This window comes from Ochotona curzoniae, unplaced genomic scaffold, assembly GCF_017591425.1.
Source record: "Ochotona curzoniae isolate NIBS_2020 unplaced genomic scaffold, NIBS_Ocur_1.0 contig_1071, whole genome shotgun sequence".
Classification (NCBI taxonomy): domain Eukaryota; kingdom Metazoa; phylum Chordata; class Mammalia; order Lagomorpha; family Ochotonidae; genus Ochotona; species Ochotona curzoniae.
The window spans coordinates 22,123,709-22,151,246 of record NW_024464939.1 but is presented as its reverse complement, the minus strand read 5'-3'; the positions used below and the strand labels follow the sequence as shown (position 1 = coordinate 22,151,246).

The window sequence follows — 27,538 nt, the reverse complement described above, 5'->3', positions numbered from 1 at the left end:
ATGTCAAGGAAGCAAATTCTCTTGCTTTCTGTCTCTTTCAAATAGAACTGAGTATGTTGAGGTGTGGTGAGTGTACATATATATTCAAACCATGGAATGTTTAGACTGCTCTGGATCACAGGAATAGGCTTAAGCTGAGATAGACTAAAGCCACAGTTAAGAGAAGGGACTTCCCAGGTATGGACTGGGCCTCAGTTGGACTCCTGGGATTTGATTACAATTGGGTTGTTCTTAGATGTTCAGTGAGTACATTTCTTCTAGGTAGTGTCTTTTGTCAGTTTCCCTTAATGTTGAAGGGATTGAAAAGTAGCAATAATAAAACTACTGTTGCATTCTGCAGTGCCTTTCTTCAAGGAAGGCTCATTTTCCCCAGTAGAGATTTCTAAAATACATTGTATTTACTGCTTTCCTAGGCTAGAAGCAGGAAGCTAGATGGGAAGTGGAGCAGCAGGGACAGGAACTGGTGCCCATTTGGGATCCTTGCAAAGTTGAGGACTAGCAGTTGAACCATAGTGCTGGATTCGTAGGTCTTGCACTTACTAATGCAAAAAATATTTTTTTCTTTATACCATTTATTTTGAAAAAAATTTTATTTTTGATGTTGACATAGGGGAGAGTAATGGCATGCCCGTTTTTACCACTGATTAGGGTGGGAAAGGTTGAGGAATAGGGGTAAGTGGATGAGACAGTTGCTCCCACTTTTCTTTTTTCCTTCCCTTAGCTGGGGGAGGGGAGGGACACAGGGAGAGGAGTGGTCCCAGCAGCCTAATGGCATCAGTGCCTGGGGGTGAGGTACTGCTAGGATCCAGAAAGTCCAGCATGTTCCAAAGGTAGTGCTTAAGTGGTTTTCATAGTTCTGAGATTTTGTTGCTCTAAAGTTGAGGAAATCTTCCAAGGCCCATTGGCTGGTGTATTCCACCTTAGAGTCTCCATTTACCGAGGTACTCGCTTGTCAAAGCTTGACCAGGAGAGTTCTCCAGTTTGTCCTACACTCCATCCTCTGCCATGGTACTAGAGGCCCTCTGCAGAATTAGCCAGTTGAGCCGTTGTGCTAGGCCCGTAGGTCTTGAATTTACTAATGCAAAAAGAAAAAACTTTTGAAAAAATACCTGTGGAATCTGTACTTGTAAACAGTCATTCTCTTCATTTCATAGTGTAAGCATAATCATGTGAGTCATTTCATAAGACTGAAGATGATGCCTTCCTGTTTTAAGAAAAATGATTTAGTGCAATGCGTATCTCTGGTTTTCAGTAACTTTTTGAACATCTTGTTAGTCATGATTCTGTTGTAATTATCAGTTATAGGAGACCTTTGTAACCTTTTTTTTTCCCTCAGTGGAAGATATGCCTTAGAGTCTATTTTATGTTGGCTTTTCATAGGAAACCTACAGTTTAACTGTAGATTTTAGACCTTCATGTTATACAAAAATAACCTAAATTTTTAAACTCCCGAGCGAACTTTGAAAAATTTAGAGTGAATTTTGGGCCTATTGTGTTTGCTTTATTATCTACAGAGGCTAAAAACATTTTAATGTGGGTACTTGAGGTACAACTAAAGAAAGATGAAAAAGAATTTGGGTATTGTCCTCTGACAACTAACTGAAAATGCAGGAAGCTACAAGATCTTGGGTAAATTTTAAAACAAATTTTTGTCAGTGTTAAATTTACTTCTAGTATCCTGAGTTATGCTTTTATAAAGTTGTAACCTGGAATGTCTGTCTTGTTAAAATTTTCATTTGTAGAAATACCTGTTTACTACATCAGCAGATTTAGGTTTTGCATGTTGTGTTGTGGATGGGTTCGCAGGATTATTCCCAAGTTGATGATTCACTGGGAGGGCTCAGAGCACTGTATGTATTTGTATTCATAGCTGTGACTTCTTACAAAAGATTCCAGTGCAAAATCAGCAAAGGAAAATGTTTATGGGCAAGGTCCTAAGCAAACCAGCACAATCTTTTTTTTTTTTTTAAACCTGTTTTTTACTTGAAAGACAGATTTTTATAGAGAGCGGTCCTCCATTTCTTGTTCACTTTCCAAGTGGATGCAGTGGCTGGAGCCGAGTCTATCTGAAGCCAGGAGCTTCTCTTGTGGGTCTCCCTGGTGACTGCAGAGATGCAAGGACTTGGGCCGTCATCTGCTGCCTTCCCAGGTGATAAACAGGTAGTAGAATCAAAAGTGGAGCCGGCAGGACATAAACCAGCACTCATATGGGATGTTGGCACTGCAGGAAGAAGAGTAGCTTGCTGTGCCACTAGCTGGTGTTCTAACCAGCCCTCATGAGATGTTCGCGTCACAGGAAGTGGCTCAACCTGCTGTGTCAGAATACCATCATGGTTAGTTGCGGATTTGCATTTGAGTTTATATTTAACTTTTTTTAAGTAGTAGAAATAGAAAATGACACTGAACTTATGTCATTTAAAAAAAATTGTATTTGGAAGGCAGAGTTGCAGCGAAAGAAGGAGAGAGAGAGCTTTCGTCTTCAGATTTGCTCCCCAAATGACTGCAACAGCCAGGGCTGAGACTGGTTTGAAACCACAAACCAGGAGCTAGGAGGCTTCTGGTCTTCCATGTGAGTGGAGGGCTGCAAGGACTTGGGTTATCCTCTGCTTCTTTCGCAGGCCATAAGCCAGAGCTTGAACTGGTGAAGTTCAAGTGGAGATGCTAGGACTTGAATTGGTGACCATATAGGATGCCCACATCACAGGCCGACTTAACTTGCTATTCCACAGTTCTAACCCCACTTTTTTTTTTTTTTTTGAATTTTCGTTTGTAAGAGTTAATAGGGAGGGAGAGACAGATCTGTCTGCAGGTTCACTTCCCATATGCCAAGATGGCTAGGGCTGAAGTTGGGAGCCAACAACTTTATCCAAGTCTTCCATATTCATAGCAGGACCCAAACACTTGAATTATTTTCCATTGCTTTTCCCATGTTGTCGCCTGGATGAGATGTAAGGCAGGTAGGGCATGAGCTGATGTCTGAATGGGATGCCAGTATTACAGGTGGCAGCTTTACCGGTTTGCCACAGTGCTGGCACCCAGTATGTCACTTAAAGGGAAATCTGAACACGTAGGTTTCAGATAAGTTAAAACTCTCTGTTTTATGATGAAATAAATTTGAAAGTTCTATTTAAAAGGGCTTAAAAGTATAAATGTTATTTGCCATGGCAAGTCCTTGTTATGAGGATTAAAATCAAGTAGAATTTTTTCATAGTTTATATTGTCAGTGCCTTAAATGATGGAAACAAGAAAGAATTTTATGTTCCTGTTTATGAGGAGTGAAAAATTCCTTTGCTTGTAAAGCCGAAAATCACCAATTTGTTAATCTGACAAGGAGATTCACCTAAAATATTCACCTAAAGTGCTGTAACAGCAGTTGTTTTTTTTTTTTTTTTCCTGGTAGCTTTCTTTTAAGAAAAACAATGTAGTCTGTTAACCATGTAAAGGAATTTGACTTTTGAAATGGTGATATTCATGGCTGCTAATAAATGCTGATGTGAAAGTCACGTAGGTTTTCTCTGCGTGAGAAATTAAGATTAAAAAAAAAATCAATGTTTGCCAAATGGAAAAGAAAGGTCAATGTAGTGAAACGTTTTGGTCATTGTTTTCTAAAAAAAAAAAAAGGTTTTTTTTTTCAAGAGCTGTTTTAATCTTCATTGTTGTTGTTTATAACTTTGTGAGAAAAGTGAATTAATTTATATTCATGTTAACAGGGTGTTTAAAAGGTTTCCGTTCATCTGTTGATAATTTTTTGTGATATAGCAAATGTTATGACTTACTATATTTCATTTGATGGTTAAAAAATGTTGATCTGTAACGTGGGTTAATTGCATAAGCTCATCCTTGAATTTTTAATTTCAGCTATAATACTTGTGAGTACATAAGATGATGCTTGAATAATCAGTGCTTAAAATATTCCTGGACATATAGTAAGAGCTCAGTTATTCACTTATTAAGTGAATGATAAAATGTGTTACATTAACTTGCTTTCATTTTAAAATGCTTCAACTTTGAAATTTTGAAATTTAATAGTTTTCAGAAGTTTTGGAAATAATGGGAAAAAAATGAAATCTAACTTTTATTTGTTGTAGCCAGCAAGCCACATACATTTGGAACCGCTCGTTTTAATTTTCGAATGTATTTATATAACCTCATTATAATGCTTTTTTCTCTTTTTAATATTCTGATCTGGAATGTTAAAATCCCAACACTGTTGTGAGAGGGTCTGCTGTGTGGGGGTCAGGCTCTATAAGCTGATGTGTTTTTAAGGATGCACGGGAGCAGACGAGGGACTGGGTCTCCTGTGGAGTATGACGGTGATGTCACAGAACAGTTAAACACACGCATTTCATCTGCTGGCAATAAAAGGTATAGTATGTTATGTGAATTATGCACCTGCTTAAAACAGGTTTACTGAAAAGAAGAAAGGCCATACTAACAGCTTTCCTTATTAGAAATGAGATAAAAATGTAGGGACTGATGTCATGGCCGAGTGGCTTAAATCCTTGCCTTGCATCTGCTGGGATCCCTTATGGGCACCAGTTCTAATCCTTTCTGCTCCAGCTCCCATCCAGATCCCTGCTTGTGACCTGGGACAGCAGTAGGGAATGGCTCAAAGCCTTGGAACTCTGCACCTGCATGGGAGACCTGTAAGAAGCTCTGGCTGCTGGCTTCACACTGATTTAGCACCAGCTGCTGTAACCACTTGGGGAGTGAATCATCAGATGGAAGATCTCTCTTTCTCTCCTCCTCTGTGATATCTGAGTTTCCAATGAAATAAATAAATGTTAAAATGCAAGGAGATAAGTAGTGGTAAATGAAAATTTACAACTGTATCTCATGGTATTCGAAGACTTTTTTTTTTTAAGATTTATCTTTATTTTTTTTTTATTGGAAAGGCGGATATACAGAGAAGAGAGACAGAGAGGAAGATCTTCCGTCCGATGATTCACTCCCCAAGTGAGCACAATGGTCGATACTATGCCGATCCAAGGCCAGGAGCCTCTTCTGGGTCTCCCATGCGGGTGCAGGGTCCCAAAGCTTTGGGCCGTCCTCGACTGCTTTCCATGCCACAGGCAGGGAGCTGGAAGGGAAGTGGGGCTGCCGGGATAGAACTGGTGCCCATATGGGATCCCGGGCGTGCAAGGCGAGGACCTTAACCACTGCGCCACCGGGCTGGGCCCGAAGACATATTTTTGATTATAATGTGTGCTAAAAGGATCTCAGCAAGTCCCTATCATAAAGAATGTAAATGTATTTGAAACAAGGAAAGGAAATTCAGTCGGTTTAATGGACTGTAAATAGTTTTCAAGATATTTGGTGTCACTGTGATGTACCTTGACTGGAAATAAACAAAAAATAGACATGTGAATTTTTTTTAAACATTTTGTTTTTATTGGAAAGTCAGATTTACAGAGAGAAGGAGAAAAGACAGAAAGTTCCATCTGCTGGTTCACTGCCCAGATGACCACAATGGTCAGAGTTGAGCTGATCCAGCCAGGAGCTTCTTCTGGGTCTCCCAAGCAGGCTCAGGGTCCCAAGGCTTTGGACCATCCTCTGGTGCTTTCCTTGGCCATAAGCAGGGAGCTGGATGGGAAGTGGAAGAGCCGGGATATGAACTGACGCTCGTTAGGGTTCCCAGTAGTCTGAGGCAGAGGATTAGCCAATTGAGCCATTATGCCTCGCCTGTTATGATTTTTTTTGTCTCAGAACTTCTTAAATTTTGGCTTATTTATTATTTATTATTATCTGGATAATTTTTATGCTTACTTGAAAAATTAGTGCTCATAAGTATTTCTGTCAAATAGGAATTGTATATATTTTATTTTGAACGTTCCTTTGTATAGTTTTTATCATTTGGTAAAATTTCTGAAACTATAGTATAAAGTAATGATAATATTGTTATGTGTCAAGAAAAGTATTCGTTTTCTTTGACAATATTATATAAACAGTGCTTAAATAAGAGAATACATTTTAAAAATTTGTTTTCCTTACTGGGCTTATATATTTGAAAAGGAGTTTTATCTGAAAATCAAGAGAACTTGAAGAGCCAAATGAGATAGAAAGGCCGTCTCCCTCTCTTCCTCTCTCTCACTCACTCCAATGCTGTAGCAGCTGGGGCTAGGTTAGACTGAAGCTGGTGTCAGAGACTCCATTTGAGTCTGCAGAGACCCCAGTCACTGAGTTAATATCTGGTGCTTGCCAGGTGCATTAGCAGGAAGCTGACAAAGTGGAGGTGGAACTTCATCTCAGGCCCTGTGACAGGAGTGTCCCAACCAGCAGCCTCACCCCCGACCGCCTGCTCTAAAGCTGTGGTTTTTGTAGTCTTGAATATGCTGCTAATCTTAATGTATATTAATATAGGTATTATGGAGTCCATAGAACTTTCGAAGTGCTGTAACTCAAATCTGCATGTAACTATTTCAGTTTTGCTTCCTGAAAATGATGTGATTTGTTAACTCTTTGTCTTTTAGTGCTCAAGACAATGCACCATCCAGATCCAATCGAGAGATCTGCAGTCCTTTTGCAGGGATGCTGTTTGGTATGTAAGAAGTTTGAATACATTGTGGCAGAATTTTTGTTTTTCGAATACTCTATTGAATTTTTGCAGAATGTCTTATAAAAGCCTTCAGTGAGAACTGAGTTTTAATTATTACCACTTTTTTTTTAAAGATTTATTTTATTTTTATTGGAAAGGTGGATATACAGAGAGGAGAGACAGAGAGGAAAATCTTCCATCCGATGATTCACTCCCCAAGTGAGTGCAATGGCCGGTGCTGTGCCTATCCGAAGCCAGGAGCCTCTTCTGGGTCTCCCATGTGGGTGCAGGGTCCCAAAGCTTTGGGCCGTCCTCGACTGCTTTCCCAGGCCACAAGCAGGGAGCTTGATGGGAAGCGGGGCTGGCGGGATTAGAACCGGCGCCCATATGGGATCCTGGGCATGCAAGGCAAGGACCTTAACCACTGTGCCACGGTGCCGGGCCCAATTATTTCCACTTTTAATGCTAGTAGAAAACACTAAACCCTTATTGGTTGATTACTCCTTTTTTTTTTTTTTAAGATTTATATTTGTTGGAAAGGCAGACACAAATAGAGGAGGAGAGACAGAGACAGAGATCTTTCGTCCACTGATTCATTCCCCAAGCAGCTGGACCAGCTGGAGCTGAGCTGATCCCAAAGCCGGGAGTTTCTTCCAGGTCTCCCTTACAGGTGCAGGGTCCCAAGGCTTTGGGCCATCTCCCACTCCTTTCCCAGGCCACAAGCAGGACGCTAGATGGGTTGTGCAGCAGCTGGGATTAGAACTAGCACCCATATGGGATACCGGCATGTGCAGTGTGAGGACTTTAGCCACTAGGCTATGGTGCTGGGCCAGGGTGCTTTTTAAAGAGCTTTTAAAAATCTATTTTCATTTTATTTTGAAGCCAACAGAGAGACAGAGGTAGATTTTTCTTTCCATTGGTTTGCTTCCCAAATTGCTGTGAAAACCTCAGTTGGGTTAGGCTGAAGCCAGGAGCCCAGAATTTAATTTGTTTCTCAAGTATATAGAGACTCAGGTACTTGAACCATTACTTGCTGCCTCCTTGGTTGCATACTACTGTGAAGTTAGATCTGAAGTGAAGTAGCTGGGTCTCAAATCAGGTACTCAAGTATGAAATGTATCTGTCCCAAGTAGTGTTCTTTTTAAAATAATATATACGTAGTTGAGATGGATGCATGTCCATGTGGGTCTGTGATAAGGGTGGGAAGGTTCAGGTACCCAGGAAAGTGGGTGGGACGGATGTTTGTTTTTTTTCATTTTTTCCTTCTCCTGTGTCCACAGGGGAGGAGAAGGGGACTGCTTCTTGCTGTCTAAATGCATCGGCACCCAGGTATAGGGGATGGCCAAGTGGTAACTCCTCAGAGACCCTAATGTGATGAAGAATGTTGTGGCGGTGTCACTTGAGTAGTGTTGATAGCTGAGGGAAGTTGTTGGTTTCCTTATTCCAGGGTTGAGAAAATCTTTCCAAGGTCTGTTGGTTAACAGAGTCCATCTTAGTGCATCCACACATCCAGACAGAATTGTCCAACCTGTTCTGCTTTCCATCTTCTGACAAGGCAGTTGACGTCACTTACTGGTCTAGATGTGCTGGCTGTCATGTGTCCTGTGAGCATCTGGGCATGCTGTCCACTGCACAGGCATCAGCAACTGAGGACGCCTGTCCCAGTACACGCACTTCAAGGTTGGACCACATATCATGGGTTTCCCCTGTGGCCAGCTTTTAAGTCCAATGCTATAATTGGGGTGTCCCCTTGGGGTACCCCCAAGAAATCTTGCTTGGGGTGACCTCAGACATGACTCTTGTGTGCACTAGCCAGTACAAGGTCAAGTTTGGTTTGTCACTTGTACCAGCCAAAATGTGTAACAGTTGATATAGGTGCCTGGTCATTTCTACTCCCTGCCCATAGCTCATGCAAACTGACAGATGATATTGCTGCTTAGATCAGCCCAGCTCGCCACAGGCTCAGTCCCCATGTCCACCAGAAGGTACCATCGTCTAGACAGGGCAACCTCGAATAACCTTTACTGTGCCTACCCCCCAGGCCCGGGTTTTTGTGCATGTTGGCATGTACTAATGGCTCAGCCTTGCCCGTCTTAGTTGATGAAGTTTTGACTCTTTGATTGAGGGCGCTGACTTACTGGGTGTGGACTGGAAGCTACTCACAGGTCCTAGAGGCTGTCTGCCATCTCTTGCTGTGTAGACTTTCTCATCTGCTTGTTTTATAGTTCCAGCCAGGAGAATCCAGAATCACAGAGGACAAGCTCTTTTTCCAAGAGTTTTCATCTGATTCTATAGACCTATCCAAGATAATCTCCATTTTGATTAATTCAGTTAATTTATATGATGCCTTTAGTTATATTTTCAATTGTTACCTTCCTGCTTAGTTTGAATGGACTTTTCTCTGAATGCATTGACTTGTGCACAGTGAAGTATAGTGGGTTCTCTGGGTTTCTAGAACTTTTTATGCTTTTCTAACTTGCAGATATTTAAACCTTACAGAATTTTTACTTCTATCTGCTCAAGAAAACATTTTTAAAGATTTATTTATTTTTGGGCCCAATGCCGTGGCCTAGTGGCTGAAGTCCTTGCTTTGAACGTGCCAGGATCCCATATGGGTGCCGGTTCTAATCCCGGCAACTCCACTTCCCATCCAGCTCCCGGCTTGTGGCCTGGGGAAGCAGTCGAGGACGGCCCAAAGCTTTGGGACCCTGCACCTGTGTGCGAAGCCAGGTCTGGACTCCTGGCTTCGGATTGGTGCTGCACCAGCCGTTGTGGTCACTTGGCGAGTAAATGGTCGGATGCTAGATATTTCTTTCTGTCTCTCCTCCTCTCTGTATATATCTGATTTTGCAATAAAAATAAATAAATCTTAAAAAAAGATTTATTTACTTGAAAGGTAGACTTGCAATGAGAGAGAGAGAAATTTTCCATATACTGGTTTATTCTCCAAAATGACTACATTGACTAGAAATGGACTAGATGGAGGCCGGGAAGCACGACCTTCTTTTTCCGGCACATTAGCTGGGAGATGGATCAGAAGTATAGCAGCCAGGTCTCAGACTGGGTGCCCATGAGGAATGCTGGTGTTTCACGTGGTGGCTTTATTGCTATACCTCTGCACTGACCCGAGAAAACAATTGTTTTTCTATTTATTCAATTTAGGTTAGATTCTTGACTGTGTTTGAGTTTTCCTTCCCTATACCTTGTAAATTACAGTATCTAGAAAACAGTTATTTTGTGTGTTTTGCTCATTTTGAAACATTATGCCTTGGTATTATATGGTTAGAAGTGGTATCAAGATAGCTACATTGATTCTAAAAAACACTGTTTTAGAGAATTTGTGTTGCCTTTGTGCCCATCTGATAAGCTGTATAGCCACTGATGGTTGGGAGATCAGTTATTTAGATTGTGGAGAAAATACTGTCTCAGTCACATTAAAAAATAATGGGTGCAGGGTCCCAAGGCTTTCGCTGTTCTACTGCTTTCCCAGGCCACAAGCAGGGAGCTGGAAGGGAAGTGGAGCTGCTGGAATATGAACTGGTGCCCATATGGAATCCTGGGATAAGCAAGCAGAGGACTTTGGCCACTAGGCTACTGTGCCAGGCCTATATGTGATTTTTTAAAATCTGTATTTCTTCGCGTCCTCAGTAATTACTTTTTGATAAAGTTCAAAATGGAATCCTGGGGTGAATTTTGTGACAACAACAAGTTAAGCCATAGCTTGCAATGTTGGCATCCCATCTGACTGTTGGTTCAAGTCTTGGCTGTTCCATCCGGCTCTCTGGCTAATGTGCATGGGAAATCAACATAAGATAGCTCAAGTCCTTGGGCCCCTGGCATCCAAGTGGCAGACCTGCATTGAATTCCAGCCTAGTCTGGCTTTGGCTTCACCCGTATCCCATAGCCCCAATTCCCATCCAGCTCCCTGCTTGTGGCATGGGAAAGCAGTCGAGGATTGCCCAAAGGCTTGGGACCCTGCACCCACATGGGGAATCTAGAGGAAGCTCCAGGTTCCTGTCTTCAGACCGGCTCAGTTGCGGCCGTTGAAACGACTTGAGGCGTGAATAATCGAATGGAAGATCTTTTTCTCTGTCTTTCCTCCTCTCTGTATATCTGACTTTCCAATAAAAATGAATCTTAAACTTTTCTTGAGTTCCTACCTTCATATGATACTCAAAACTTCAGAGTCTTTTTTTTTTTTTACTTGATCACTATATAGGAGGTGAAGATCGAGAAGTTATTCAGAAAAGAAAAGAGAAATACAGACTGGAGCTGTTGGAGCAAATGGCTGAGCAACAGAAGAATAAGAAACGGTAATGAAAGTTTTGCAGTTTTCCAGAATTGGAATTTAATGTACACCTGTGTAAAATGTCATAAGTGATTATTTTTTCCACCCATGATTTTGATTTATGAATTATTTATATTTTGATTTCGACATTATGAAACAGAATAAATAGCATGTAAGTGTTTGCTTGTAGTAGGTGGTGGGTGAAACTATATGAAATTTATGGAAAGATGGAATGAAAGTTTCGGGTCTGACAATGTGGTGCTGTGGGTTAACTTGCTGTCTGCACACCAGCATCGCATATGAACAGTGTTCCAGTCTCTGCTTCTCTACTTCTGAATCAGCTCACTGCTAACGCACCCTGCAAAGCAGTGGGAGGTGGCTCAAGTACCTGGGCTCTTGCCACTCAGGTGGATGACCCAGTATGACTTCCATACTTCTGTACCTGCTCTCACCCAACTCTGGCCATTATCGCCATCTGGAGGAATGAGTGAATAGAAGATCCCTCTGTCTCTTTCTCCTCTTGGTAACCTTGCCTTTCACATAAATATATTTTTTTTTATTATTTTTTTATTGGAAAGGCGGATATACAGAGAGGAGAGACAGAGAGGAAGATCTTCTGTCCGATGATTCACTCCCCAAGTGAGCGCAGTGGCCGATAATGCTGATCTGAAGCCAGGAGCCTCTTCTGGGTCTCCCACACGGATGCAGGATCCCAAAGCCCTGGGCTGTCCTCGACTGCTTTCCCAGGCCACAGGCAGGGAGCTGGAAGGGAAGCGGGGCTGCCGGGATAGAACTGGCGCCCATATGGGATCCTGGGCATGCAAGGCAAGGACCTTAACCACTGCGCCACTGCGCCGGGCCCCACATAAATATTTTTTAAAAATTAGAAAATATTTCATTTGGCTGTAAAAATTGAGAAATCTGTAGTTGGTTTTTCGTAGTTTATTTCATGAGCATTTTGACGACCCTTTTTGTGCTTGGGTTTATTTGCAAAATAAATTTGTGTTTTTATTCCATTTTCCACCACCTTTCTCAGTTACCTTCATACATTCTATAAGTGACCTTTTGCTATGCTGACTTCCTCACTTGAATAGAGTTTAATTTTATCAACATGCCAGTTGGATTATCCTGTATATGGTATCACATAAACTTTTGTATTGTTTTAAAGCTGAAATCAGAATAGCACACGTACATGAAAAAATTAAAGTAACCATTGTAAATCATAGGCGTTTATGATGTAGACAAGTCTCAGTATTTATAATCTTCCTTGGAAAAGTACTTCTCATGTTACAGTCTAAAATTGGGAATAGGTGTCAGCTTTGGCAGAATTTTGACACTGTCATTGTTTCGTTTTGCCTTTTCCTTTTTGTTTTGTAGCTGTTAATTGCGACACTGTTCATTGTTAGCCTCGTTTTATTCAATGCTCTTATTAGAAATATGTAGTTATATCTAAATCACTACCCTTTTTAAACTGAAAATATGCAGGTACCCTAAAAGAGACTTTGGTTCACAAAATAGAGTTTATTTTCCTCATTTAGTCTCTGTGGACTTCATTACTTCAGTCCTCCAGGTTTTGGTTTAGAGATTCTTAGTCTGCATTGGTTAGGTATGAATATGAATTTAATTTGCATCAAGCTAGAAAATTTGTTTTTTTTTTTTGATATTGTTCACATCTTCCTTATCAGTTAGAGGAATTAATCATATTTGGAGATGCCTTACATAGTTTGTGATTTTTTCTTATTGATGATGATGATGATAATTTTGATAGCTCTTATTGTTACTTTTTAATACATAAATTTAAATTTTTTTTACTTCCTTTCTTTGTTTACAGAGAAAAAGATTTAGAGCTCAGAGTGGCTGCTTCTGGAGCACAGGATCCTGAGAAGTCGGTAAGGGTGGTTGGTGTCTGTCAGTGTTCAACCTTGCATTCGGATAAGCCTCACCTGTGGTGGCTGCTGGCGACAGCGTCAGAATAGATGTTACTGATGGGAGCTGTGATAGCATCAGTTAGATTCTTGTACAGTTTAAGTCTTTTTCCTATTACATCCCCAAGATGCTTTTTTATTTTTCAGTCATTTATCATATTTTTGCTTAAGTTTGTCCCATTTTTTTGTCCTGTTTTTGTTGTTTAAATTTGTCCTATTTTTCCCAGGGGAAGATGATCTCAGTTAAATTTATAAGTGATGCTAATGTCTTTGAGTGTGTTCTATTTGTGTTAGAATGATTTTAGAAGAAATTGATAACATTAATTCTAGTCTTTAAGCATCTTAGCATTTTATTTTAAAAGTAGATGACCTTATTTTTAATTTTGCAATTCTCATCATTAAGTGGAATGGATCACATCATGCAGTTAGGTAAGGAGGAGGTTTACTGTTTGTTGCTTCTAGTGCAGTATATTCTGTAGTGGGATTTGTAGTATTTACCGAGACAACTTTTGTTTCATTCTTAAATGATGATTGAGCTGGTTAATTTCATTCAAAGTTCTTTCTTTAAAAAGAACAAAACAACGTAAAATTATTCAGTGATAGGCAACTTTTGATGTATTTACACTCAGTTTATATATTCCACAAATATTTTATTTAAGAACATTTGCTACTGTGCAATTATTACTCCCTTTGTGTTTCTGATTGCTTCTGGAATAAAAATTTTTCATTAGTCCCAGAAATCTATCTTGATAGGATAGTTGTGGCAGAACAGAATTAAATTCTAAAGCTATATGTATTTTTTTTGTTACGTGTTTCATATAGCTTTTGTAATGAAAACTTCCTTTTAAAATCTTGAGTTTTGTAATGTATTTTTATGTCCGATTTTAAAATGTGACAGACTTATGTTTCTTTGAATTGAAACCTCTGAAGAATGTCCGTTTGATTCATGGGAGTAAATAAGTAAATATTAAGAGATTGTGCTTCAGACAGCTACTGTGAATTTTACTGTTGATTTGCAGATCTTAGGAAAGCATATAAGTGATGTTCTGGGATAGGGATTAACAAACTATGGCCTATTGCCTATTTTTGTAAATACATTTTTCTATAGTAGAGCCCTGCGCATTGGTATACATATGCTTGTTGTTATTTAGTGCTATGGCTGAGTCAGGTAGTGGTGGAGAGATCTGCAAACGATATTACATTTACTGGCAGCATTTGCTGATCCCGTTCTATCTATTTTAATATTACAAGTGGCTATTCAATAGAGAATTAGTATAGTATTGTAGTATAATATAGGATATTGTATTTAAAATACCTGCCTCTTTGTATGATAATCTTTGATTAGTGAGGCCTCAGGCGGTTTGAATACTTAGAGAATCTCAGTTATCCATTTATAAAATAATTAGATTTTCAAAAATTCTTAGATGTATGAAATTCTGTTACTCTGTGCCTCTCTGAAGTGCCTGCCAGAATAAATGGTCTTTTGAGGTCCCTTTTATCTTGAAATTTATGATTATATGTAACAAATAGACTTATTTTCTTTGTTTTAGCCTGATAGACTACAGCAGTTTAGTGTGGCGCCAAGGCACTTTGAAGAGATGATTCCTCCTGAAAGACCTAGAGTAGCTTTCCAGACACCTCTCCCTCCTTTATCTGCCCAGTCTGTCCCACCCATCCCATCACTTCAGGCTGTTCCATCTCAAAATGAAGATTTGTACAGTGGACTCAGCAGCACCCTTGGTGAAATGGTGCCTCCCAGGTGCTTGTTTAAAATGTTTTGTGTTTGGGACTTAGGTAAGGTATTTTTATGTTTTATATTCAGAAGGATGTGCTGAAGCAGATATGTTTCAAGTATTCTGAACAATTAGTAGCTTTATAAATGCCTTGAAACTTGATTTTGTTATTGGTCTGTGCTGTTATAAAAACGCAGGAAATCCTTGTAACAGTCTTCTTGTTTTAGAGCTGATTTAGTATTTTTAAATTGATGGAGTACGTTTTAATGCTTAGTTTTACGCCATTTCTTTGTACTATCTGTTAACATGCAAAAGCTGTCTCAACTTTGTTATTTCCACTTGGCAAACATTGAATTCTTCTTTCAGCCTATGGAGAAAAAAGTTTCTAATATGACTCTTATGTAAGTGTAGTTTTGTTTTAGCTTCTTTTTCCTTTATCTCTGTTCTCTGTGATTACTTGGGGAGTATGCAACTCAGCTGCCTGTAATATTAAGTGTGAAAGACAATACAACCTGTAACAGAGGCATGACTGTAATCATTTAATTTCTATAGGAAATAAGCATCATTACACCTGTGCTATACTTTTCTTTGTAGGATATGAGCTGACTTTTGTCTCACTGCTAATGCACTAAATATAGGAATTTATTTACATGTACAGATGTTTTGCTCATTGATTGCTTCTAGGCTACGTAGGTCTTTTATTTACTACTAACGAATCATGAAGCTGTATCTAGTGATGTTTATCTGGAGCTTAGTTTAGTCTTACAGCTTCCAAATTTGACTTGGAAGGAGTGGAATTATGGAACTCTGTATGGTGATAAAGACATTGGATTACACGGGAACTGAAACGACTGGATTGAGCATCTGGATTTTGGGAAAAAAATCATACCTTTCTTGAACTTCAGTTTCCTAATTTGTTAAAAAGAAAGAAAGAAAGAAAAATACATGTTTTACCATATTTACAGTTAGGAGTAAATCATAAATCTATAAAATTTAAGATTTAATGATATCTCTTAGTACAATCACTCACTTCTTTGTTGTATGTTTGAAGTGAGGCTGGCGAGGTTGCACACCTTAAGTGATAGTGAATGTGCAAGAATATTCACTACTGAAGAGCACTTTAGTCTCTAGCTCTTCACAGTTGTAGTGGATGCCAGGGGTGAGTGTGTTAAGATACGTTCAAAAGTTATAATCTAGAATTCTTCATCTTTTTGTTCATCTAAATTTTGTATTCTGAGGAAATATCTGTCATTTTTACCATTGGGAAATAATACATTGGTGGCAATACAGAAGTATCTACTCACCAGTAACGAAACACTGAATTAGAGGCTTTCAAAAGTTTTAAATTCATGAAATACTGAAGATTCTGTCAGCAGTGTTTTACTGTTGAGACTGAAATCGTTTTAATCACATAATGGTTGACTTCCTCTGAAATAGCAGTGCATTTTGTAGTTCAACAACACACTGTTTCCTCCAGATGGTATTGTGTTTATTTTTGGGGTTTCCAGCTCTGTGCCTTTTCTTAGATTATACTTCCTCTGCCTGTTCTAGCTTGCTCTACTAAGGTGACTCAAACATTACTTCTCAAAGACCTTCCTCTGCGCTGCTCATCTCCCTGATGGGATTGAAATGTGCTTGCCTGTAGCTGTTGATTTGGCTGTAATGGTTATCTTTCTATGTTACTCCTGAAGGACAGAGACCAGATCTGTCCTTGTTTGATATTGACATAGGCAGTTGATATTAATTGATTGAATGTTAATCTTAGTTTTTATCTTACATAAACATGAAACATGAAATTGTGAATTTTTACTCTAGCACTTGCTCTTTGTGTCATAATTTTTGATGAGTGAGTGGAACAAGGTGGGCTTTTTCTAGTGTAGTGGCTGCATTTTAAGTAATATTTTTAGAATAATACCTTCATTTAAAAATTACATCAAAATTTGAAAAGTCTTTTTTTTGTTTTTCTTTTGATACAGGATTGCACCTGTGCCTCCACCTCCTCTAATACCCCCTTTGGCTACTAGCTATAGAACTCCTTATGATGATGCCTACTATTTTTATGGTGCCAGAAATACTTTGGATCCCAGTCTTGCTTACTGTGAGTTACCTATAGGGGCAAAAACTTTTTTTAACTGGTTCAAGATGAAAAATGGTTTTTTGTGCAAGTAAGAATACACAGATGAGGAAAGCACAGCTTTGGTTAATTCAGTTGTTATATATTGTTTAGTGATATTAATCCCATTTTCCTTCAAATCACAAGTTGGGACTTAAGCTGATGCACCACATAGTTGCTTCCAATACTCATTGAAAAAGCTCATAATTCATAATTATTTCTTTCACATTTGGATTTTAAAAATAAGTATTGTGGGATTTTTTTTGGATTATTTTGTGTTAACTCTCACCTCAGGGAAATATTAATAATTTGTTTTAGATGGCATATTTGTAATGTATCTTTTTCTTTAGGGATAAAGTGTTATCAAGTGGCTACTCTGAAATAGATGTTTGTTTTCTTTTAAGATGGCTCAGGAATGATGGGAGTACAGCCTGCAGCTTATATTAGTGCACCTGTCACTCAGCAAGTAGCACAGCCTGTTGTGTAAGTTGTTACTTCAAAAAATTTGTTTTTTATTTTCTTAATCATTTTCAAGTATACTGTTCAGTAATATTTAATGCATTCCTAATGTACAACTGTATCAGTATCCATCTGCAGGATTCTTTTCATTTTCTGAATGGAAATTATAGCTATTAAACTAAGTGGTGTAACTCCTCATTTTCCCTTTCCCTTATACCTTGGGAAACACCATTTATTGTCTTAATCTTTTTTGGTAATTATTTAGTTATTAATTGACTTGAGGGTCAGAGAAAAAGAATTCGCATCTGCTTCATTTTCCAAATGTGCAGCGTTTGGTATTGGCCCAGGATGAAGTTGGGAATGGGATCAATCTTAAGTCTACAACAGTTGGAGCTGGGCCAGTCCAAAACTGGGAACCAGAAACTGCTTCCTGGTCTTCCATGATCGGAAATGGAGTAGCCTGGACTTGAACCTGTCCATCTATGAGATGCTGGTATTGCAGGCAGAGGCTTAACTTCTTGCAGCATGTTACCTGCCTTATTTAAATTTCTATCCTTTCTGGTTACTTTGGATTCAGTCTACTTTTCTCTAGTTTTGATATGGTATCTTTTGTTTTTAGCATATGCATTTCCAACTGTAAATTTCTTCTCAGTGCTGCTTTAACAACATTTCTTTTTAAAAGATTTATTAATTTTTTTAAAGATTTATTTATTTATTGGAAAGTCAGATATACAGAGAGGAGGAGAGACAGAGAGGAAGATCTTCCGTCTGATTCACTCCCCAAGTGAGCGCAACGGCCCATGCTATGCCGATCTGAAGCCAGGAGCCAGGAACTTCTTCTGGGTATCCCACACAGGTGCAGGGTCCCAAGGCTTTGGGTTGTCCTTGACTGCTTTCCCAGGCCATAAGAAGGGAGCTTGATGGGAAGTGGAGCTGCTGGGATTAGAACCGGCACCCATATGGGATCCCGGGGCGCTCAAGGTGAGGACTTTAGCTGCTAGGCCAAGCCGCCAGGCTCAAGATTTATTAATTTTTATTGAAAAGTCAAATTTACAGAGAGAATGCGAGACAAAGATCTTCCATCCACTACTGGTCCACTCCCCAAGAAAATGCAATGGCTGCTGTTGAGCTGATTCAAATCCAGGAGCTGTTCTGGGTCTCCCCCATGAGTACAGGGTCCCAAGGCTTTGGGCTGTCCTTTACTGCTTTCCCAGGCCATTAGCAGGGAGCTGGATAGGTTGTGGAGCAGCCAGGACACACACTGGTGCCCATATGGGATATGTGCATATGCAAGGCGAGGGCTTTAGCAGCTAGGCTATCAAGTTTCATTTTTTAAATTTGTTGTTTTGTCTTTTCACATTCATTCTCATTTGAAAATATTTTCCATGTTTTTTCATCCCTCATAACCTGTTGATTATTTTGGAGTGTATTATTAAATTTCCATGTAATTGTCTATTCCCCTGATTTCCTTCTGGTACTTATGTTTGGTATAATTCTGCTGCAGTTGGAGAGCATTCTTGGTATGATTTTAGTACTGGAAGATATTTCATGTCCTACCATGACCTATTTTTTTTTGTTTGCATTTGAGAAGGGATATTTTCTGTGATGTGTGTATTATTCTGTTGGTGCCTTTTCAGATCTAGCTAGTTGTAAAGCATTGTTTGATTCCTTTGTTTACTTGTTGTGTGGGTAGTTCTATTATTAGAAATAAGCTATTGAAATCTCCAAGTGTTAGTTTTGAATTGTCTGTATTTTCTCTGTTGGATTTTGCTTCCTAAAATTTAGGAATTTGTTATTTGGTGTCTTTTATTCACTTTTTCTAACATTGACTCTTTTTTTTTTAAAAGATTTATTTATTTTTATTGCAAAGTCAGGTACACAGAGAGGAGGAGAGACAGAGAGGAAGATCTTCTGTCTGTTGATTCACACCCCCAAGTGACCGTAACGGCTGGAGCTGCGCTGATCTGAAGCCAGGAGCCAGGAACCCCCTCCAGGTCTCCCATGTGGGTGCAAGGTCCCAAGGCTTTCAAGACTTTGGGCCATCTTTGACTGCTTTCCCAGGCCACAAGCTGGATGGGAAGTGGAGCTGCCGGGATTAGAACCGGTGTCCGTATAGGATCCCAACGTGTTCAAAGCCACCATGCTGGGCCCGACTCTTTTTTTTTTAAAGGCAGAGAAGCAGAGATGGACACATTTGTTTTCCAAACAGCCATAACAGCCAAGTCTAGGCCTGACTGAAGCCATGGGCCAGGAATTCTAACCTTACCTCTTGCATAGGTCTTGGGAACTTAAGCAGTTTGGCTGTCTTCAGCTGTCTTTCTAGGTACATTGGCAGGAAGCTGGTTTTGAGTCAGAGCAAACAGGACCCAAACCACCCCAAATAATATGGGCTGCCCACATCACAGCTTAACCCTGTTCGTCACAATGCTGGCTTTGCACTAGTGTTTAGAATTATTGCATCTTACGAATGTGATTTTTTTTTGTCAGTTTAAAAGATTTTTTTAGGTGAGTGGATATTTGATGCAACAGTTAAGATACTACTTGGGGATATTTGGCAGTGTTGTGATACAATGGGCTATGCTGTGGCCTGCAGTGCTGGTATCCAATAGGAGCACTGATTGGGGTCCCAGATGTTCCACTTTGCGTCCAGCTCCCTGCTATTGCTCCTGGGAAAGCATCAGAGGATGGCCCAAGTACTTGGACCACTACAGCGATGTGGAAGTCTGAATGAAACCCCTTGCCATTGCAGGTACTTGGGGAGTGAAATAGCACATGGAAGACTTCTCTCTCCCCCACCCCCTTGTAATTCTGCTTTTCATTTTATTTAAAGATGGTGCTTTGGATACCTGTATTCCATTTTGGAAGGCCTAGATTCAATTCTGCTGTTGATTTTGGTTTCTCACTGAGAGGCAATAGGTGTTGGCTCCAGTACTGTGGGATACTTGTTTAGTTTCCAGCTCTTGACTTTGCACTAGCCCAGGCCTGACTGTTGTGGGTATTTGGGAGTGAATTGACAGGAGAAACCTGTCTGTTTCTCTACTTTTAAAATAAAGTAGATACAAATTAAGGATCTTTCTTTGCCTCACATGCTAATGCTTGTCTTTTCACCACATATTTGTTTGAAAGGCAAAATTAACAGAGAGGGAGAAATTTCATTTACTGGTTTACTTCCCAAATAGCATCAGTGGCAAGGCTGGGGCTCCATTTAGTTCTCCAGTCTTGGTGACAGGGACCCAAGCACTTGAATCGTTTTCCACTGCTTTCTCAAGTGAATCCGTTTGGAGCTGGATAGAACATGGAGCACCTGAGACTGAAACTGTTGCTTATATGGGATGCCTATGTCACAGGTAGTGGTTTAATCTGCGTTACAGTGCTGACCTTAATTTTTGTACTTTTTAAAAAATTATTTTTTTTAATTTATTTTTAAAAATATTTTGATAATCTTTACATAGTTAATTAGGGTAAAAAGGTTCAAGGGCTGCAGGAAAGTGGGTAAGACTATTATTTCCATATTATTTTCTTCATGTTTAAAGGGGGATATTAAGGGAGAAGGCCCACCCAACTTCCCAGCCTCCCCAGGTCCCGGATGTAGGGTATGCTCTGAGGTTCTTGCTCAAGTGGTTTCAATATTTCAACAGTTATGAATCGCTGCCAATCTTGCCACTCCAAGCACTATGAGGTCCTTGAAGAATCCACTGATTGACATAGTCCATCATAGCTGAGATGGTTGGTTGACTTGTTCTGTCTTCTCTCTTTTCTTGGTTAGAGTTCTGAGTCCAGCATTTCGATTAGGGAGATCTCCAACGAAACTTTGTCTGAGGTGTGCTCAAACCAGATTCTTGTATGTGCTGGCAAGCACAGGCCCCAGCACAGTCCCATCACCCGATCAGCTGGTGGTTGCAATTGCTGGGTTGGTTCTGTTTTCAGCCCTGACTTCCACTGGAACAGATGGGTGTTGCAGTCCAGCCTAGTTCTTCCCAGCATATACTCGGCCCTTGCATAATCCAGTGGGAGCTGCAGCCTAGTTGGAGCGACCCGCAATAACTCCCACCAGGCCCGCCCCCCTACTCTAGTTTGCCAGTATGTGTAGCAGTAATCCAGTCTGTCCCACACCCCATTCCACCCCAGCCCCTGTCCTAGTTTTCATGCCCTCTGGTGGAAGTGGTAACCCAAGAGGGAGGAGCCAACTATTTACCTCCCAGGCCTCTCCCACTCCCCCACTCCCGGGCTGTGCATTCTCCAGATAGTTCTGTGGTTTGACTTGTGACAGAACTAGCCCCCAGTGCCAGCTTCTTCCAGCTGATGCTGTGGCTAAGCCCAAACAACCCTCACGCACTCTAATTTTGTTTGCACTGGTAGGAATAATCAGCCCAGCCTGGCTTTTCCCTGATCTTGTCCACATGAGGTGCACAGGTGTGGTAGCTCTGCTTAGTCTGGTCTTCCCCCATTCCAGCCCTCACTCTCCACCGGGAGTAGCTGTCCAGCAAAGGAACCCTCCCTTATTTCCCTGCCAATTCTGCCCCCTTCCTTCCTGGTTCTCACGCTTGCTGGTTGGGCACTGCGGTCCCTTCCGGTACAGGCTATCTCACCTTGGCATTTTATATTGTGCACTAGTCTTTGTTGTGACTGAAAGTGGCTCAACGCACACTGTTCTGGTGCTTGGATTTGCCAGTGGATGATGTGGACAGATTCAGCCTTGTCTTCCCCCAACCCCTGCCAATTGTATGCCAATGGATAACTTTCCATGGCCCGTTCTGGGCTGTTTTCTATCATGTTTCTTGCGCTTACATGCCGGGTCTGTGTCCTGCCAGAGGAGTTGCCCATGCTCCTCCATCAGAACCTCTCCCAATGCCAGGTTTCACGCTTACCAGTGGGTCCATGAGCCAGCCCTACTCAGCCCACCTCCTGTCTTAACAGGAACAGTGGCTTTTCCTGACTGGCCTTCAACCCAAACTGTTCCTTGCTGTTGGATGTTTCAGTCCAGCCATGGTTTGTCCATACCCACATATGGCTCATACATGGCCAGTAGGGGTGTGTGACCTTGCCTAATCCTTCTCACATCTGCCCTGGTCCTCCAGGACACTAGAGGGTGTTGGTGTCTGGCCTGGCTCGGTGCATCCAATCCTAGTCCACATTTGTGCCAAGGGAGACTACAACCGTTTCCAGATCAGAACGCCGCCCCCATTCCAGGCCACACGCCCCTTGGTGGGAACCTCAACCCAGCTAGTGTTGTCCCCTTAACTCCCCAACCAGGCCTGTTCCCAGCCGTAGAACACGCGCATGCCAGTGATTGCTCTGACTCAGCTTGGCTCAGCCCCTCACCTGTCCTGAGCTCTGCCTTAGACACCGTGGCTTAGTGTTCCTGGCTCATGCAGACCAGTAGGTGCAAGGGCCTAGCTAGGCATGACCTGTGCTCCGTCCTGGTCTCTAGTTTTGCTTGTGGGCTAGGGTTTGCTTAGTCCTGCCTGATCTACCCTGTTCCATTAGCAGTTAACACATTTGCCAGCTGTTGGAGCTACTTTGTCCAGCTTATCTGACCCCCAGGTCTGGACCACATGTTCACCAGCGGGAGCTATGACTCGCCAGGGGAGTTTCCCAAGATCCTCCACTTAATCCACTCCCAGACCCAGTTCTCATACATGCCATTGGGTTTAGGCCAATGCCCGGCACAGTCTGGCCTTCCATTTGGGCTTGTATGAGCTGGTGAACGTTGCAGCCCGGCCTACCCCACACCCTAATCGGGATGCACAATCGGGTGCTGCTCTTTGACCAGTCCAGAGTATTTGGGGTTCCTTTACCTGTGATTGATGGCAGGCTCCTTGGTCATACCTAGCTTAGTCCATCACCACCCCAACTGTTGAGCTAACCAGTGGGGCTAGATTTTCACAGATTGTGGCCCACAATCCCTCACAGAATTTACCCCTGGTTATGGTTCTTTTTTTTTTTTTTTAAAGATTTATTTTTATTATTTTTTTTTCATTGGAAAGGCGGATATACAGAGAGGAGAGACAGGGAGGAAGATCTTCCGTCCGATGATTCACTCCCCAAGTGAGCGCAACGGGCCGATACTATGCCGATCCAAAGCCAGGAGCCTCTTCTGGATCTCCCACGTGGGTGCAGGTTCCCAAAGCTTTGGGCCGTCCTCCACTGCTTTCCCGGGCCACAGGCAGGGAGCTGGAAGGGAAACGGGGCTGCTGGGATGGAACTGGCACCCATATGGGATCCCGGGCGTGCAAGGCGAGGACCTTTAACCACTGGCGCCATGGCGCCGGGCCCGGTTATGGTTCTTGAGTGCTAGTTAATGTAATGGCTTGCTTAATGTGACCCTTCTCCTGATCCATCATCAAATCAGGTAACATGATATAATTCTGCAGGACAAGCGCTGAGCCATAGTTTTTGCATGGACTGGTATTTGGTAGTGATAACAAGTTTTTCAAAGGAAGAGTTACTGTCAATGGAAATCTTTACGAATGCTTCACGTCCTAGAAACACAATGGGTTTAACCTGGAGCTAACTAAGCAGTGACTCAAAGAACCAAAACCCCAGAGCTCCCCAGCCGGGCGGCCAGCAGGTGTAGCCTGGCACCAAATGGCGCACTGCCTGCCTGGGGACATCTCACCATGTGCACATGGTGGCTGTGTCTGGGATCCAGGTGTGAGCTGCCCCGTCCTGAGACCCACCAGCAGCCTGAAGTTTAAACTCCCAGGCCCAAGGTCACGCCCCTCCCCAATCCCATTCACTGCCCAATGAAGGTGGCGGTTGGTCCCGGACCTGCCCAGTCACGGAGACCTCCCTGCCTCGGTGTACTCACCTGAAGGGAGCAGCCCCCGGAGCCCAGGCAGGCTGTGTGAGGAAGAGAGAAGGAGGGAGAGGGTGGGGAGGGAGAGGGAGGGAAGGAGGAGAGGGGGGGAGGGGAGAAGAGGGGAGGGGGAAGGAGGATGAATGAATGAATGAATGAATGAATGAATATGAATGAGAATGTTTGAGGCACTCCCCAGATGGCCATAAGGGCCTGGGGTGGCCGGGCCAAAGCCACCATCTGAAGCACTTGAGGCGTCATCTGCTTTCCCAGGTGCATGTATTAGTAGGTTGTTGGTTTTGAAGTGAAGAAGCCAGAATTTGAACCAGCAACCACATGGGATGCTAGCATTTCAGGCAGTTGTTTAATCGATACCACCCATGACAGCCCCTAATTTTTGTCTCATTGTGTTTTTCTGGTATAAATGATGATGTTCTGGTTATCTTTAGTTACTGTTTGTGTAATGTATAATTTCCCATAATATCCTCAGTGTATTTGTGCTTTGAATCTAAAGGCTGTCTGTGTGTAGATGGAAAGCGGTGATCTTTTTTAATTTCTAATTTTTAAAAAAATCTGTTCTGCCAGCCTTTGTTTTTGTTTTATATTTAATGTAATTCCTGTTAAAGATTTATGTGTGCCTACTATTATTTTTTTCTGATTTATGTCTTTTTTTTCTTTCTGTCCTCCTATACTGCTGCTCTTTTTGTTAAATGTTTAATAACATTGCATTTTAATTCCTTTGTTTTCCTAGAAATTTCAGGCTTCCTTGCAGTTTAAAATTAATTCCTTAAGGACAGGCACAGTGGCTCAGTGGCTAAATTCTGTTCTCGCACATGGTGGTATCTCATATGGATGCCTGTTAGTGACTTGACTACTTCACATCCCATCTCAATTCCTGTTTGTAGCCTGGGAAAGCAGTGAGAGATGGCCCAAAGCCTTAGGACCCTGCACCTGTAAGGAAGACCTGGAAGAAACTCCTGGCTTTGGATCAGCTAGCTCAGCTCCAGCTGGTCCAGCTGCTTGGGGAATGAATCAGTGGACGGAAGATCTTTGTCTCTGTCTCTCCTTCTCTCTCTATGTCTGCCTTTCCACTAAAAATAAATAAATCTTTTAAAAAAGTTAATTCCTTAGTTGAAAATAATTGATTTTAGGTTAGTATGTTAGATCCCAGTTTTTATATCTTTATTTCAGTGACATTTATTTCAAAGTTATCATAAGTGATATATTATAAAATTTTGGTCATATCAGTATTCTATATTTAGGATGATGGGTTAATACCAAACTGATTTTGGTAATGTATAAGCTTTCTCCCAGTATGCTAATGTCATTGCTCTTTGCCTTGATGCTGATATTTATCATAGTAATTATCTTTTTAAGCAGATACTTATATTTATCCACATAATTACCTTTTTTGGTGCACTTTATTTATTTGTATTCATTCCAGTTATTATCAGATGTTCTTTCATTTAAATGTAAGGGGTTTTTTTTGTAGTATTTCATGCAAAAAAATTTGTTACTGGTGATTTCTTATGTAATAGTATCTTAATTTCTTTTTTACTTTTGAGGAATAATTTTAGCTGATACAGAATTTCTTCGACATTTTTGAGTTAAAAATTATTTGTTTACTTGTTGATAGAGATTGAGATCCAGAGAGCTCTTAATTGCTGTTTTATTCCTTAAATGTCTGCAGTTTGTGCGTTGAAGAGTTGGATTGCAATTCAGTTCTGCCCCTTGTGTGACAGAAACTCAGGTGTCAGCACTGTCTCCTAGGGTCTTGTTCAGCAGGAAGTTAGAGTCAGTAGCCAGAGGTGATAATCAGATCCAGGTGTCTTTGGAACATAAGTGTCTAGGTTGCTGGACTCAGTGCCCTCTGCATTTTGATAATCCTTTTCTTTCAGTGCTTTTATTATGTTCTGCCACTGCTTCCTAGGCTATTACCCTTACAGTTTTGCATTAAATTGCTTTAATCACCTCAAGGATTCCATTTATATGCTGAGTGATGATTTTCTTGGACTCTCTTAACAGTGTCTGTAATGTGTGGAAGTGTGGATTCTTTGAGCTTTTCTGAGTTGTAGTTTGAAAACTTAATGTGTAATATCTCTCACTGTATTTGAGAAACTTCTTTGTATGGTTTTTTCAAATGTTTTTTACATCCTTTTCTGTTTTCTCCTGAGACTTTCCTTTCCCATATGTTGATGTATTTGTGGTGTCCCACAAGATCTCTGAGGAGGTGTTCACTTCAGTTTACTTTATTCAACTTAGCTGATTGCTTCTTTTGCCTGCTCAGATGTACCATTGAGTCTCCCTAGAGAATTTTTCTTCCTTTTTGTTTAAAGATTTATTTATTTGAAAGGGAGAGTTAGAAGAAAAGAGAGATCCTGTATCTTGTGGTTCACTCTGTATGGCCCCAATGGCTGGGGCTGGAGGTGGTCCAGGATGAAGTCAAGAGCCTAGATTTGCATCCATTGCTTGTAGATTAGGAGGCTCCTGTACTTGAGCCATCTTCTGCCTCCTTTCTACTAGGCACATCATCAGGGCTGGATAATGGATAATTGAGCTACTTTTCTGACAGGGGATGCCGTCATCGTAGGTGGTGGTGTAGCTCCTGACACACTTCTTTTCAGGTGTTACACCCTTTGTTCCTGTTTGATTCCTTCCCCTCCCCACTTGGTCTTTCCCTTCCCTCTCTCCTCCTCCTCTTCCTATTCTCTTATTTTCCCCTCCTTTTCCATTTCCTTTCTTCTCCACCTCTGCCTGTGTTTCTCTACCTTTCCCCTGTACTCAAAACTCAAGAATTCTAGAACTGGGCCTTGCCATACAGTAGAAGAATACTTTGTTTAAAATTAGAATTATTGTGAAATAGGGATGGATTAGATGTAGTAGAATGTGTCACAAGTATGGAGTTTTCAGCCAGATTGCCTTGATTTGAATCCTGGTGTTATTGCTCATTATCTTGAAGCAAATTTATTAATTTCCTTATCTGTTAATTGGCTAATAAGGTCAATGCAAAGGATTTTTGCTGACGATTGAATGAATTAAAATCTGTATAATGTCTGGCAGTTCCTGATAAACACTAAGAACTAATTGGTGTAACATACATTAGTATTATAAACTATAGTAGACCTTGTTAACAAAGTAAGAAGGAAGCTGCATGATCATGCCAATACATGAAAAAAAAAATTAGTAAAATTTAGTATCCATTAGTGCTTAAAATTTAAGCAGTAACTAGGGATGGAAGGAACCTAGATAACCTAAAACAGTATAAACATGAAGACCCTTAATTGTGTATTTGTGTAATGATGTTGCATTTAAAGCACTTTTTTGAGAGTTTTCTTAGTCACGACTACTTTTCAGAGGCCCAGTAAGGTACAGTAGGACTGAAAAGAGTAGGAAACAGGATAATAGGCACAATAATGAAGAAGAAACAGAGGAAATTAATACAGCTTACAAAATAACATATATGAATTAACGGGGGTTCCATCAGGCGTACTGAATAAAAAAAATCAATATATAAAAAGCAGTTATAGGAAGTAGCAATTTCATAAGAAAACCTTAAACTTAATCATATAACCCTGAAATTATTTCCTGTCATGTAATCAAATAAATAAAAATAAACATAGGTTTATGTGTGAATGTTCATAGCATTATTCATGATAGCCAGAAAATGAAAACAATTTAAATTTTAA

The 27,538-nt window shown here is 40.9% G+C and overlaps 1 protein-coding gene across 1 annotated transcript in view; it reads left to right on the top strand.

The window, feature by feature from the left end:
• Window positions 1–27,538, top strand: part of CSPP1 (centrosome and spindle pole associated protein 1) — a 118,618-nt gene that overhangs the window by 38,457 nt on the left and 52,623 nt on the right. The window contains exons 9-15 of the mRNA XM_040994721.1: window positions 4,267–4,365; window positions 6,471–6,538; window positions 10,755–10,848; window positions 12,655–12,712; window positions 14,299–14,507; window positions 16,458–16,579; window positions 16,999–17,077. Of these exons, the coding sequence (XP_040850655.1) occupies window positions 4,267–4,365; window positions 6,471–6,538; window positions 10,755–10,848; window positions 12,655–12,712; window positions 14,299–14,507; window positions 16,458–16,579; window positions 16,999–17,077 (729 nt within the window). The remainder of the gene's footprint in view (window positions 1–4,266; window positions 4,366–6,470; window positions 6,539–10,754; window positions 10,849–12,654; window positions 12,713–14,298; window positions 14,508–16,457; window positions 16,580–16,998; window positions 17,078–27,538) is intronic.